Raw genomic sequence first — 15,950 nt, forward strand, 5'->3', positions numbered from 1 at the left:
TACTTTATAATCTTTTCCAACGCGCTACTTACACCAAAATTTAATTATATTACTTTTTTTCTTCTATTTATTTTGAATAGTACATTTGTTTTAGTTATATACGCTGAAAACGGTTTTTGTATCATCGATTCAGTTGTAATAATTGTACAGGTTGTCAACATTGCGTTTGAAGATTGTTTCAATACTGAAAATATTTTTATGCAATGTTACAATACAATTTAAACTTTTCTTCGGTCTGTTTCCCTTCTTTCCCTTAACAATAAATAAATACACAATATCAACATTGTGTCAAAAGGAAACAAAACATAACTAGCAACAACGATATCTGAAAGACTTTTTCCATGCTTTATTGTAAGCTATTCTTTAGTTACAATGACAGGAAATTTACAGGTGCTTAAGAAATTGAAGGGGAAATATAATTAAACTGTCGGATGTTACGTAAGATGAATTATTGTTCTTGATCAATATTCTTTTGACTTTATTTTACCTCTTCTTTAACATCTATTGATTTATTGTATCTTTCTGATCTAATTTTCCTCAGATGATCCACCATCTTCTTCTGGGGCTGGTGGTGGTGGTGGAGGAGGAGTAGTGGTTGTAGTAGTAGTAGTTGTTGTTGTGGTGCTGGTGGTAGGTGGAGGTGGTGGAGGAGCGTCTCCTGATTCTTCAGATGATGAGCCATCTCCTTCTGAAGACGAGCTGTCTCCCTCCCCAGACTCTCCAGATTCACCTGATTCACTAGAGTTTTCACCACTCTCTTCTCCAGATTCATCGTCTTCCACCCCGGTGATACTCAGGTTGTCGATAGCCACTACATCGAGACCTGTTCCATTACCTTGGTTACCATATACCCAGATCTTGAATGAAAGAAATGTTTTACAACATTAAAGAATAATTATAGAGGTGGGAAACCAAATTTACTTCATTTAAGTTAAGAGAACTATTTCCTTCAAAGTAGGGACTTTAAGCTCAAAGTTTTCTTCAGTAGTTACACTATTTTAACATGAAAACAAGTTTGTCTATGTAATGTTAAAGTGTTCTTCAGTTATATTGTAAATATAGTATAACAAATATGTACTATCCTTATAAATGTAGTCTAAAATATAAAAATTAATTTGATATTGTGTAGGAACGCAGCACGACAAAGAGGCTGGACCATTTGAAATGAATTTCTGAATATATTTATCACGTGCCTGGAACTATAGTTTTTATCGTGATACTTTCATGAAAATGCGTGACCTAAGAAGGGTCAAAATTTAGTACTTTACGATCCTGTCAATTAGCAAGATGAAACTCTGAATATAAACTCTTCAATAGAAATAAGTGGCCATGTGTGTCAGCATCTTCCAAAATTCCTGTTTGAAGGAAGGAAGAGGACATTTTCTATCTTTCCCTTTATTGAGAGAGACATTATGTGTTGTTTGTGACCGTACTGTGGGAAATCGTTATCAAAGTTTAAAAGAAATTTTCGAACATAGTAACTAGTTGATTAAACAATGTATCCTGAGAATTAAAGGGAATTCTTTCCATAAGCCTATTCCTCCTGTTCGAAGAACGGACATTTTAGCTTGTATTCAATACGTCTGTTAACCTCGTATATACTGGCAAATATTATTAGCTATAAAATTGGACGGGATTAACAAAAGAAGTTCTAGTTTAATAACCAAGTCAGAAACTTGGGATTGTGTAAAAAATAATTGTTTTCATCAGAGTTTGATATGGAACAAGAGTACAGGCTGTCTCGTCTCGAAAATATGTCGTCAAGGTGAGTCTGTCTCCTAAATGTTATTTATTTCTATTTGAAGTGCTCTCTTATTTCGTACCTCATCAGTTTTCTGCGTAACGATGGTTTTCAAACTCTCATCCCTGAAATTTGCAGACGAATACGGGATAAAATAGCATTTCTAAAGTAATTCTAATAAGAATGCTTGTCATTAGCATAAGAAGATTTCTAGACAATATCCTCTTCTCTAACATTTTTTTCAGCGAATTGCTTTGCTACTGACTCATTTTCTTAAAGACTGAATAGCATTGAGGGCCCAGCTTTGGAACACTTCTCAGATGGAGCTTTACCTATTATTTCTAAATGAAAGTGCCTATAGTAGCGAAAAATCCTATAATTTGCTGTTAAATTGTGAAAACACTGAAGTGATACATACACATACTAACGAAACGTTAAAACACATATATGATAATGGTTTTACTGTGTATTTTACTTTCAAGCAAGTTAAGAGGCTCCATCACGGCGAAATTAAAATACTGCTAATTTTACAGTAATTATATGATATCTTCAAATAGATAAAAGATAATCGAAATGTGGAACAAGAGTGTCCTAGACAATATTATTTTATATGAGATACCGTCATCACGACTCACTTATCTGCTTTCGATTTCCAGCCATTTAGAAAATTGGCATTTATTTTCGCGTTTGTAAATGGCTGCAAACGGGAAGCAACTAGATGACTCGTAATAACGGTACCTCATGCAAAATAATATTGTCTAGGGCGTTCTTGTTTCACATTTCGATTATCTTTTATCTATTTTAAGATATCAGATAATTACTGTAAAATTAGCGGTATTATAATTTCGCAGTGATAAGGCCTCTTAAAACAGACTGGAGTCACAGCTGTTTTTCGTATGTCCAATATTGGATTAACACATTTTGCAGTTCCTGTAATATCATTGATGCCAAAACTATTAATTTAATTTAAGGCGGCGTGGAACTGCAGAAACTAGGTAAACAAATATGTCGGAATCTATATCATCTGTCCTTCAATAATGAACTAAGGAAATCACTGGAAAATCCTTGATACGATAGTTGAAACCAGTTTCCCACGGGTCTCATGAGTCTGCAGACCAATTTTCTCTGAAGGATCCGCAAATTTTCTCTGAGAATCTTCCCAATTCGAGCGCAGCTAAAAGTAGTGAATAATGTTACTGACTCCGTTTGTACGAAAGCAGCCAAGTCAGCTACGAGGGTATCGCTAAATTACTGTATTACGAATGGACTAAACTTTATTCTTAATACCGAAGTTTTTTTTAAAAGAGACTCTAAATCGTTCTTTCTAAAAACCTAATTTTATTTTATTTCATCTCTAGAAAAGTTATGATTAGTTTGTCGGAGTCGAGAACTTGAAACTTGAAATAAATCACAATTGAAACAAGCAAGCTTCAACCCTTTAGAAACAAAGTATCAGTATTTCTTAAGAGACGGAAAGAGTGGAGACGCCGTAAACCTCCCAAGCCTATATCATTCCGTATTGAATGACTTATTTAAGTTTTATTATGCTAAATCCCGTGATGTATACTTTGATAAATTTGAGAGAAAAGCAAAAAATCAACATTCATGTTCTTATACATAATGCATAACATACAATACTCGCTCATATAACATTTATCCGTATTATTGTTATCTAAAATAACATTTTGTTCATCAGATTTTTTTAATAAATCACAATAATCCTCTCCATTCCGATATTGTGTTTATATACCGCAATCGTCCTTAACAGCTCCATCACCTCTCTATTTATATGTCACGCCTAAATGGTAGGAACGGCTATTAATCTTTCCTTAGACATGCAAAAATGGTCGCTCTAAAAGACAGGCAAGCCTATGAGTGGGCTCTGAAAGACTTATTTGACAAATCAACTTCAAATGAGGTTTATAAGACACGGTACTCCTCTCTCTCCAGATGCTGTTCATATATCAGAATCATCCTCAACCAAACAATCGGCTGTATGTTTACAGGTCACACTTTATGAGAGGCCCTGGTCGAAACAATTTACTTAAACCCACTTTGTGAAGAGATGCAGTAGCGTCCCAGAGAATCCAACACTGAGAGGGAGAGATTTGTGTTCAAGAAATTGGGCATATTTTGTAATGATTACAACTCTTTAAAAAGTGGACGCTCGAACTTGAGTCATCTCAACTCTCAACATTGAGAAACTATTTTAAAAAAAACACTTCATAGATTCTTTTCTCCTTTTTCATTGCAGGTCGAACCAGTGCAGAATCAAGGCTGATAATTAAAAAATCAGGTCATACTAATTTAATATTACTGAAATATTCTTTTAATATATTTTACATTTGACAGAAATATTATCTTCAAGTTAAGTATTAATTTATAAACGTATTAGTGTCCCTTTTCAAGCAGTTTAGAATATTTATTTGAAGATGTTGGTAATTCCATCACTACTTAACAGCGATGAAGTTCTTGAAACTTTTCAAACGCTACAGAAATAGAAAAAATGAAATGGGAGATGGTGATTATGAGAAATGAATGAAATGAAGAAAGTAGGAAGAAACGGGAGAACCCCGAGAAAACCCACGCACACGGCGTTAGACCACCACAAAGTTCACTTGGCGAGAGCAGGGTTTGAACCCGAGACCCCATTCACCAGAGGTGAACGCTCTACCACTGAGCCACCGCGACCCCCGCTATAGAAACAGAGTACGTTTCTTAAAACCTTTCTACAGTACTATTGCAAACATGATTCTGCACTTTCAGCTGCATAATGCGTATAATCAGCAGCATAACAACTCCCGAACCATTTATTCCTGGCTGACTAAGACAAGAGTATAACCTAATTGTTATTTTTAAGAACTTCCAACATCTTTGTTGAGATAGGAAGTTCAATCTCTCATTGGAATCGAACTCTACCTCGCGACCGAACAATTCAGCTATATAGGGAGTTTTTTTTGAATCGTAACCCTTCTCTGATCTGATAAATGTCATATTTACAAATAAATTTATTGGAGCATTATATCTCAGTGTTTCAGCATCCACTTCTAGGACGACGGATCCCTTTGTCGATCTCAGATAATAAGAGATTATAAAGTGGACAACATTGTGTCACCGCAGCTTCGTTCTGTTTGCTTTCGTATTCCCATCCTACCAATTCTCTGATGATCATTCATTTTCATTAACCTTAAATCTCCCTTAGTTTAAACAGCATAACTGTGGGGCGTTAACTTAAAAGATTTCAAATAAGGATACATGCATTCCACAAGCTTTGAACAAAATAGTAAGTTGAGTGTCGAATTAGGGAATGTAGAAATAGGCAGACTTGTTCTTGTTTATGTACGGACATGTGTTCTATTCTACAGTCAGGTGTTCCATAGACAAAGAAAAATTCGTTTACTTAGGATTCACAGTTTTAACAAATGGACATGGGATTTAGTTATATTTAGCCGGGTACATTAGCATAAGATTAAAAGTAATTTAAAATTATTAAAATATTTTTTCCTCACCTGAACTGGTTGTCTGAGCCCAGCAGGAATTTCTGCAGATGCACTGTACCATCTGTCAGTTGTGGGACTGGACTTCGAGTACAGAGTTTGCAGTTCTTGTTGATAAACGGGAGAATTCTCCAAATAAAATATCTGAACTCCATTGGCTTGAGGTAAATAAGCTCTTGCAAAGTAATCCAGAGACACCGTTCCTCCCTTGGGGATGTTCAGTCCTGGAGTATTAATAGCAGCTCCTCCAGACACTTGTTTCAACAGATCAACAACAGCAACTCCATCACTTCCATCAGGAGGACCTGGAATAGGATTAGATCTTCCCCTGTTGATAGCAGAAATAGTTGATTGTCTGAAGACCACGGTGTTCCAAGGATTCTGTTCCAAGCTCCCAAGTCCTGACTCGAAATCAAAAGTGACGGTCCTTGATCGGACTCTAGCTACGAGACAGAGGACGGCGCAAGCGAGGAAAATCCTTGAAGCCTTCATGGTTGTAGAGGAACTAACTATTGGAAGTTCAGGCTGCTCCTGAGTTATACTTCTCAATGGGAATTCACTGATATTTATATGTACAACTTAGAGTGATGAAAGAGCTTCGTTATCTTTCTCAATTAAAATATTAGCCTGATCAATCACTTAGATGTCAACTATTTTCCGTATTTTAATACGTTCATGACATAAAATGTATAGTTAATTAAAATACTTAATTACCTCAAAGACCTCAATTGTGTTAATTGGAATTATAGTATCCAATATTATTTACGTCAATGTGCTGCATATGACGTAGATTATTTCCGGCTACAAAATTATAGTTTTCTCACAACAATGCTTAAAAATATTCCAAAACGAAACAGTCTGTACCAAATATGGTAGTAGGAAATGAGAAAATAGAAAAGGTGACTGGTTTCTGGAACATATAGGTGTCGATGCATGTAAAATTGTATTCTATGGGCCACAAATAGCATGTTAAATGCACAGAAGAATCAAGTTCACTATTGGTTATTCTACCTAGACATCAGTGGCGGCTAATGTTACTGTTGCAGCCAGTGGCGGCGGTTGGATGTTAAAAGTGGGGGGGGGGCAAGACATGATCTGAATATTTGTTTATAACTGTTAGTTTTCCTGGTTGAATCTAACACTTTGACGAAAGGTTGTATAACTAATAGGATACTACCTTTTTCAGTTAACCCCTTTCTGGATGATTATTTTCTTTTAGCGAAAAAAATAACCAGTATTGGAAATCATCATATGGGATCTTGAAAATTGAATTAAAACTTGAATTTTAGATTTTTCACTTAATTCCGACGAGAAATAAGTAAGTGCCATATATGTCATACTTACAACTTACAAAGAACATGCCAGATGACACTAAAATATTTTATTCATACACGTCAATATCTCACACAGCAAACAAAACAGTCGTTTGTTGCCTTTGATAAATCAGAGAAAAGCTAAAATGAACAACAGGTATGTGCCATATATGGCACGGCATGCGGTAAGGGTTAAAATATCGTACATCGTATTTCATATTTTATTAAGTAAATTGACAAGAGCAACGCAAGTAGGTACTAGCCCTTTGTACTCTTAAACATCGAAAGTGTAAGAAGAGATTTGATTTCTTGCTCATGAACATCTTAAAATTCTGTCTGGAAAGTTGTGTGATCAGATTATTTAATAACAAATTTGCAAAACAAATAAGTTGAAAGGATAATATTAATCATAGTAATGAATAATGAGGCTTGTTTTGTAGAAGTTATATTGAAACTGGGGATTAATAAACAACTTATATTTTTAATTCCAGACATGCTGTTAGATTAGGGTGACCAACCGTCCCGTAAAAACGGGATTGTCCCGTTTTTTCACTACCATACCCGGTGTCCCGAAAACTCCCGGGACGCCAAAATGTCCCGTATTTACGTACATCGGGTACAAAAAACCTTTCGAATCGCTAAAATTTCCTAATTTATATTATTATTTTCTAAGGTATGTGATTATATTGGAATATGTCTAATTACTGAGCAACGTCATTAGGTCGTTTGCAATATTGGATGTGGTGGCTGCACTGTTTTCCCTCCTAGACCTCCCCACTCCGCAGACGACAGTGCCAAGGGCTGAAAGTCTTATGAAGAACAAATGTAACCTGTTTTTACTCCTGTTCCTGCGGTGGAAGATTGAGGTGCTGTCATCGGTACGGTACAGTGTTTCCGTGATTTGACTAAGATGTAACATACTTCCATTTACGAAAGGTGACCAGAAGTATAGAACTATAAAGGTTAAAGTAAAAAGGAAACTAGTTGTAAATGATATAATGTTTAAAAGTAAGAAAATGTAAATAAAAGAAGTTGGAATCCGATGCTGAGAGTAATTATAAATCCTGTCGGTGACAGATTTGAGCGCTCATATATTTTTAGTAATGTTTTCAAATATTTCATTTTTTGTTAGCTGCTGATAGTTACTTTTTATCTAATTAATTCCACAACCTTTTTCAATAGGTTTTGAAACTAAAAAGTGTATATTTGCCTTTTTTTGTGAGAGAAACAGAAAGAGAGAACGGATAGGCTAAAAAATATATTTAGGGGAGGAACCTATCCAGAAATAAAAGATGTCCCGTTTTTTCTAGTTGGCGATTTGGTCACCCTATATTAGATGTATGTTATTACTCTTAGAAAATGAAAGACAGTAAATACTATAACCATATGCTATGACATTTAAAGTAATATTTGCTTTTCGAACTTTCTGAAACATGTTCGTTGCCATTAGGTGCAGTTTTCACTTTCTTGGAACACACCAAAACACAATACTTAGAATCACTCCATACTCCACTTATACAAAATAATACTAAAACCTAGAATTACTGTATGTTGAATTCACTAAATTTAATTGTATATACACTCGTACACCCCTAAACACACCACTTCATTCGTACACTACAAAACAATGGAAAAGGTAGAAGTTGTTTCTTATTACGCTCTTTTCAATCAATATTCGTTACTTTAGAAAGAAGAAAAGACATTTTAGGATATACATTTTTGTGCAATTAAAGAATAACTTGTGAAACACTTTTTTTTTTTTTTTTTTTTTTTTTACGAAATGTTCTCTCAATTAGATTCAAACGCCTAACATATCGAGCCCTTGTAAGAAGTGAAAGTATGTTGGAATTGTTGTGCTGCAATAGGTTGATTTTGGGTTTATTTTCTGTGGCAATTAAAATGCAATTCCTGTAGTTTCCTTTACTCCACGGGAAGACAAACAATACGTACTTACGCAACGGCAAATATTATATGGTACCATTTTTTTTCTATGAACCAGTAATACATATAAAAACTTTACATTTCCAAATGAAACTATATACATTAATGGGTTACTTCAAAAAAGTGCGGGGGCAACTGTCCCCCTTTGCCCCCCCCCTAATCGCCGCCCATGATTGCAGCGTTGCGCAACGACCAAAGTACTTCAAGAAAAAAAATATTATTATCAATAGTAGTAAAGAACAGAAAAAATACTTTCTAATACTCCCACATATACTTTAAATAACATAATTTTTACTTCTGTAACTCCGTTCCGCTAATCCGTTTTAAAAGCGAAAAACCATCCGTCACAGAGTCTCTAATTTATATTGCGTTGCAGCGAGCATAGAACGACCAGATTCCTTCAGCGCGGCAATTGGAGTGTATGTTAAGTCTGCTTTCGCCTATCTCAGTAGTTAAAGAGACTGGTCGTTGCAGTACTTCTGCAACACAGCACGGTTTCCAGTGAACGAGAAGGTTTTCACGCTAAATAAGTTTCTGAATTTTATTTCAGTACCAATTAACAAATGGAATTAATTGTTTTTATGCATTCATATTTTTAAATTACAGGACTAATACTGAAGGAAATCAATATAATGTCAATTTTAAAAAAGTGATTGCACAGTTACTAAATAAGAAAGAAAATATGTAGGAGAAGAAAACAAATGAAAGTAGACCCGCAGTTACAAGTTAATTCTTATCTTATATAGATAATGAAGGCTTCTTCTACAGTAGTTTATGAACCAAATATTAGTAAGTTAATACGTACAATCCCCTCGCCCCCTCTGTGGATAGTATTTTAGTATATACATATTTATTTTATAAAATAAGTATATTTTATGCTCTTGATAATTTCCACATAAAACTGTATGATGGGGAATGTCACATTGCTAGTTTGGGACTAGTTAGCAATGCTTAGGGGCGTAGCCACGAGAGGGGTCCACCGAGTCCGGACCTCCCAAAAATTTCGAAACTTGAGTAACATTTGTAGACTTTCCTAACGAACTATACTTGTTTAACAGAGAAATGATTTATGTAGGCTAAATGTACTCAACATGTACTCTTTCTTTTCTTATAAAAATAATCGTTCTATCTTTTTTTTCTAAAAACATAGGTGACAGTAATTAAGAATTACTTATCGTCTTTTCGTGTGCAGAATAAGATTGGTTCGATATTACATAGACATATTGGACCTCCCTCAAATACTATGGACCCCTCCCAGCTAACATTTCTGGGTGTAGAACTGGCAATGCTGTTTGTTTTGACGTTTTTTGATTTTTGACTTCTGTTACTCTACATCTGGCGGGTTTCAAGGTTTGCTTTCCGGAAAGTATGACATTAATAAGCATTGTTTCGCCTCATGTGGAAGTTTTTATTAAGCTCATCGTGCATTGCGTAACAACCAAGACGGATGATTTGGAACGTAGTTTTTTGTTTTACACACATGTGTGTGTGTTGATGTATGAATATGTGACATTCCCAATTCATATACAACTTTTGTATCAGCTGTTTTGGCTATTAGTTATTAGATTTAATTTTATTGTGTGTGTTTTAATTCTGTAAATAACCTAAAAATTCTGAATGAATTGTATACCATGACTTCTGTAAATAACTTACAAAAAAAACTGCCCAGCTTTCAACTGAGGAAGAACTTGCAATTAAGGCTTAGACAAAACAAGCAAAGGGCAATTCAGGAGAGTGTTCGAAAAAAATCCGGTTTAAATTTACAGGACATCATATGGCAGTAATGTTGTATGCACTAGATACATTTCCACAATTTATTTATAATTTTCCTAGATGAACTGTGAATAAAGTGTGTTCAATGTACATTTTTTTATAACACTAATCTCTGGTACGAACTCTCTTCAGTCTATGCTGAAGGGGAATTCGGATCACTGTCAGGGACTGAGTTTGCCAGAATGAATTGTTCGCAATAATCTAGAAAAAATATTTAGTGAATCTACAAAGCTTTTGAAATTAATATTAACTGTACCTATGGCGTCAGTAAAAGAAGAAATTTTTTTCCACATCAAAAAAAATTGACACTTTCAAGAAATTGAATGTCCTAAGAAAGGTTATCACCATTGGTTATGCTTTCCATCGAAAAAAAATGGCAATAAGAATACCAGAGTTCAACCAGCATGTATTAGACAGATTTGCTCCAATCGAAGAGAGGAGAATGGACTTACTCATTAAATAAGGTGATTAATCGAATAAAATGTTCTGCATTATTTTTTATTTTTTAAAAACAGAATTTTATTTAATTTCACATGTCACATAGCATTTGCATCTAAAGTTATGCTGATTAGTCAGAGTCCACTTTATATCTTCTGTCTCCGATCGTTAGTACTGCAACACCCGAAACCACAACCCATCGGCCGCCACTGCTAGACATAGTTTAAGATCTCTATCTGAAGTTCCTTTCAGAGTTTAACAATCATGTCCAGATGTTGTAAATATGTCTTATAATGTAAAAGATCAATGTTAAATTTTCCATTTCCTTCTTGCCTTACTTATCATAGTAACTAACGCTCTTGTCTTAGGTCCTGGGTTCGATTCCTGGTGGAAACACTCGATCGAAAAAGTGTAAATTCTTTTTCGGTTCAGCTATCCTGAATGAGGCTTTACTGAACTTTTCACATTCACACCAAACAAATGCCGGAATGGTACCTGACATAATGGTCCCAGGTCGCTTCCTTCCCCATTCATTTGTTCCTCCCCAATTCCTTTGGACAGTGTGATTGCTGAGGGACGTTTTTTTCTCAAATGTGACGGAGTAACATGGCTATAGCCAGGAAAATCTTAGGAATCTAATCCCCAATCCTAATCCTTTTCCATGTCCTTAAGTGTATCGTAAGAAATTTATGTATCCTTTTCTCACGACTATGGTAATTGTAGTTGGTTTCTTTGTGCTCTGAACACCCCAAATATGGTTACTACGCAAAAACAACAAAAAAGACAAGTTTTCGAAATGTAGGTACGGGGAAGAACAGATAAAATTGGCTGAGTCAACCAGAAAATCGATATAAAAATAGTACAAGAGAAAATAAAATTTTAGATGTAAGTAAGGAAAGGGAAGAAACATTTTGGGTCATTGTATCAGATTGTATCGGAAGCTAGACGATAGAAGATGCTGTGCGAGGGGAAAGAGCGAGGGCGCGACATAGTTTACAACATGGACTGTATTGAAACAAAAAATGTTACATCAAAACGAAAAGGTTAACTGTACGCCTTGGTTTTAGAATGTTTCTCAATTGATATGTACACTCATATACAAAATGATTGTCGCATATCTATAACTGTCTTCTTGTAAGAATATAATTTGACAATGATTATGCAAAGTACTTTTAATACTGATACTATGTGTATAATCGAGAAATGAATATTTGTGGTGAATTTCATAGGAAAAGAATTATAAATACGAAAATTATGAGTAAAATAAAATGGTGCTAAATGGACAAGAAAGTTTTATTTTCGTTTTGTTGCCCTTATTTACTTCTCTTTTGACATGAAATTTGCCACATACATGTCTTGGCCAATTATACACATACTAACATTATAAGAAATACCGGGCGAATTCGTTATCAAATTATAATCCTACAACAACATATTTACAGACATGCGACAATAATTTTGGACATGAGTCATATATATACAGGGTGTTTCAAAACAAAACCGAAAACGTTTGGGAGGTGATTCCTGACACCAAGATTAGGGTGACCAGACGTACTGATTTTCGCAGTACAGTACTGTTTTTCAAAGAGCTGTCCTGTGTGTTGCGAAAACGTCTAGAAAACCGAGAAATGTCCTTCTTTTTTTTTAAAATATCCTGCCAAATGTTTTGAATTAACTTATTTGCAATATGTTAATGTCTCATTTTTTATTCACAATATTTTGAATCAAGGACATTCTTTTCCTGAATAATGAATCACTGTGCTTTTAACACTTCAAAAGATTAGGGAAGGAGAGCAATCAACAAACCATTGTCTTGCAATGCGTTGTTTTTACTAAGAAAGACTTGTTAAGATATCGGTAAGGTAGGAAAAGTTTCTTTTTCAACTTATGGCAGTGATGCTAACCAAGTTAAAAAGAAGTTCCCTCGTGCCCTCCTAAATTTTGTTTCATTCCTTTAAATACTACCGCGCTCTGAAAATCAATAAAAAAATCTTTAGCTCAACATGAAGTTTCACTTTATGATCATAAAAATAAACCACTTCGTCATTCATCAAAGCGTTTGGAGTTGTGTTGTGTTGAATTCCTGGAATACTTTTGTTCGTGACTTTCCTTTTTAACAAAAATGAATGATTAACTTAAGGTTAACGTTCAATGAAATAAGGATATGTGTATTGCCAACGCAATGAACTATCATGTACTATATTATACTTATGTCCTAGTTTTCGCTTGTCAGAATCTGGTCACCCTAACCAAGATAAGACGAAAAGTGTAGATCAACCTGGGTGGACAAATGGCTATAGCTCTATCCAAATATCCATGTTTCAGACACCTGCGGTACTTCCCCAACAACTTTTACAGAGGTAGTTGGTGAGTACTTCAAATTATGCCCGTTGGTGAGTATGCCCGTAGCCAAACTGCCTTCATAAAAATTGCTGTGTATGTACCTTAGAAATCTGAAACATGTATTTTTGGATAGTGCAAGGGGTGGATTCAGGACGGACTTCTGCGGGGGCGGGGGGTTGTAATACTGCTACTTAGAGCTACTTTTAAGAGCTCCAAACTCTGGGGTGGATTTTATTTATATATAAAATAAGAAAATTTCCTCTTCTGGGAGGCATTCGCCCCATCGCCCCCCTCATGGATCCACCCCTGCCATAGTGCACATATTAATTCCTAAGTGAAGTCTTTACCCGACAACGCTAGGTCCCATAGTTTTAGAGCTATGGACCTTTAAAGTTCTAAAGTTCATTTTTTCATGTTTTCGGCAGGCTTTAACTTAGAAAAGAAGCATTTGTGCACCCAGGTTCGTCTATATTTTTCGTCTTATCTTCCACAGGAATCACCTCCCAAACATTGTCGGTGTTGTTTTGAAACACCCTGTATAAAGCTTCCATAAGGTAGACCAGACAACTTAAAGCGTCCACATAGCTGCTCAGAGAATACTCGTACTGAACATCTATAAAGCAGGCCGGAAGATGTAAAGCAGCTCCTATAGTAATCAAGATAATATAAAGTACTACCTTTTGTTTGCGCCTTTTGTTTAAAGAATATTTAGCTTTCTGACACAGTGAGATTTTGTACTTACATTCATATGTGCAATCGTACGAGTTAAGACCAGAAACTTCTTATTTTCACCCTGACGGAGATTGCTATTAACGTTTTTAAAAAAAATGCACAATGATAGGCTGGGACTCACTAATTTCTGTCTTTGCAAGTCCTGTTGAAGTGATGTTACAGTCAGAGGCGGGTAAGTTGTGATTAAGTTCCTCTATCTTCAAGAGAACACATAAAGAAATGGCAGTTGTGATTGTAAGGAATACTGATGACATGACACGGTGAAACGTTTGAAGAGAAAACTCAAATATGGTTGCAGAACCCTACAGAATGACCCAAAAGAAGGTCATTCCTCAAGGGCTGCAAACCCAAGTATGGTGGCAAAAGTTGAGCAGGTTATGCTCAAAGATATACGTGTGACTATTAAGTGTTTAGCTAGGGAGGTGAACATTAGTATGGAGTTCGTTTACACTATATTGCATGGCACTCTGTACATGGGCAACGGGTCAGCCATGACTGTTTGACACCTTTTCGTATACAGTAACATGTGCAATGTGTTCAAGGATCCTCATGGACACATGGATCTATACCACATGGACAAGGGTACTTCTGTAAACAGATTAGTGACTCCCTATATTTGACCTTGAAGCCATAGAAATGAGTCAAACATGGAAACATAATTCATTTTTCGCCTGCGAAACATTAAACTTCAGCGTTTAATCAATAAGATAATGTTGTTCGTGTTTTAGAACTCTAAAAGATATAATTCTGACTTACCACTTTCAAAACGGACTATACAATCAGCAATATATTGCAAGAACCTGCTGTAGAAGTTGCGGAATCCTATCAAAGCAAAGAGACGAGGTTTGCATTCGACCAGTGTGTTGCTCAGTAGACAATGCACCAGCACATCGAGCAGTAAAAATGCCCAGTTTTGCGCACCAAGTAGCTACGAACCTTTGTCCCACTCTATATGATTCCGTCAAATTACATGTACTTACTCTTCCCAAATGTTAAGAAACTTTACGAGGTAAGCGTTTTGACGATGACAAGGAGGTCATTAATGCAGTGGAAATCTGGTTTGTTCTCAACTTCGCAGTCTGTGATATCTACGAATTGATCCTTAGAGTGTAAGGCAATACAAAGTAAATATGTAGAGAATGGTTGATTTTTAGTTTTAGCGTTCCTTTCCAGCAGAGAGGCTCTATGAGACGTGGATCTATAGCGTAATGTGGGATTCGAACCACAGTTTCCTCCAGGAATTGAACTCTGGTCTTCCACGCGAAAGGCCACGAGGGAGCACAATATGTAGAGAAGAACGTATCCGTGGACGAAATTGCAGATTGCTAGATTACATATATCATAGTCAAGGTAAGACATGTTTGATCCGACTTTGCAAATTGATTAAATATATATATATATATATATATATATATATATATATATATATATATATATATATATGTATATATATATATACAGACTGTCCCATAATTCGTGTGTAAACTTTAATTTCATAGTACTCAGAACTCGTAAAAGCTAGGACTGTGAAATTTGCAGGAATTTTAGAGGAAGGTCAGAAGATTTGTTTCATAACAAAACGAGATCACGGTTGTTATTGTTTGCGGAGTTACAGGGTCAAAGATCAAAATGCGATTTTTTCCTTATGGGATTTCAATGTTAAATAGTAGTCTCACATGCCTTTTTTTTTTTTTTGAATATCCATCTCCGGCATCAAAAATTGGTATATCGACATAAATTCTGATCTGAAACAATGTGATAACGAGAAATGTGGGCAATCGTGACCCGGTGACCTCTAGAAGGTCATCTGTGACCCTTGAGGAAAAAGCTCCCTTTTCAACAGCTTATTGTACACAACCAATTCAGTTGAAAATAATGTTAAAAAAAGTTATGCACAAAGGATCTACAGAACATCCTTTTTAGCAAAACGAAGAGGTCAGCAATATCATCAGAGGTCAAAGGTCACGTAGTTAAAATGTCATATTTGATGTGTTAACAAATAAGAAACTGTGACATTGGAAATAATGCTTTGAAGTGCCATAAAACACATGCATAAAGATCCTTCCAACGAGTGTGCATGGCCATAGAGAAAAGGTCATTATAAGAGAAAATGAAAATGAAATGAAATTTTTGAGTTTTCCGTCCCACGGTTATGCCGGTTAGGCTAAAGGA

General features: G+C 35.4%; 1 protein-coding gene across 1 annotated transcript; it reads right to left on the reverse strand.

The window, feature by feature from the left end:
* Nucleotides 1-357: 357 nt before the first annotated feature.
* LOC145681414 (uncharacterized) lies at nt 358-5,761 on the reverse strand. Its single transcript, XM_081753058.1, has 2 exons — nt 5,251-5,761; nt 358-857 (listed from the first exon to the last, which is right to left on the reverse strand). The coding sequence occupies exons 1-2, from the start codon at nt 5,728-5,730 to the stop codon at nt 528-530; spliced, it is 810 nt and encodes a 269-aa protein (XP_081609184.1). The 5' UTR covers nt 5,731-5,761; the 3' UTR covers nt 358-527.
* Nucleotides 5,762-15,950: the final 10,189 nt, after the last annotated feature.

This window comes from Thermobia domestica, chromosome 3 (genome assembly GCF_964235325.1).
Source record: "Thermobia domestica chromosome 3, izTheDome1.hap1.1, whole genome shotgun sequence".
In the NCBI taxonomy this organism is placed as follows: domain Eukaryota; kingdom Metazoa; phylum Arthropoda; class Insecta; order Zygentoma; family Lepismatidae; genus Thermobia; species Thermobia domestica.

Coding starts and splice junctions, on each gene's coding strand:
- LOC145681414 (XM_081753058.1), bottom strand. CDS start 5,730: ATGAAGGCTTCAAGGATTTTCCTCGCTTGCGCCGTCCTCTGTCTCGTA. Junction 858..5,250: donor GGCTCAGACAACCAGTTCAG/GTGAGGAAAAAA, acceptor CTTTCATTCAAG/ATCTGGGTATATGGTAACCA.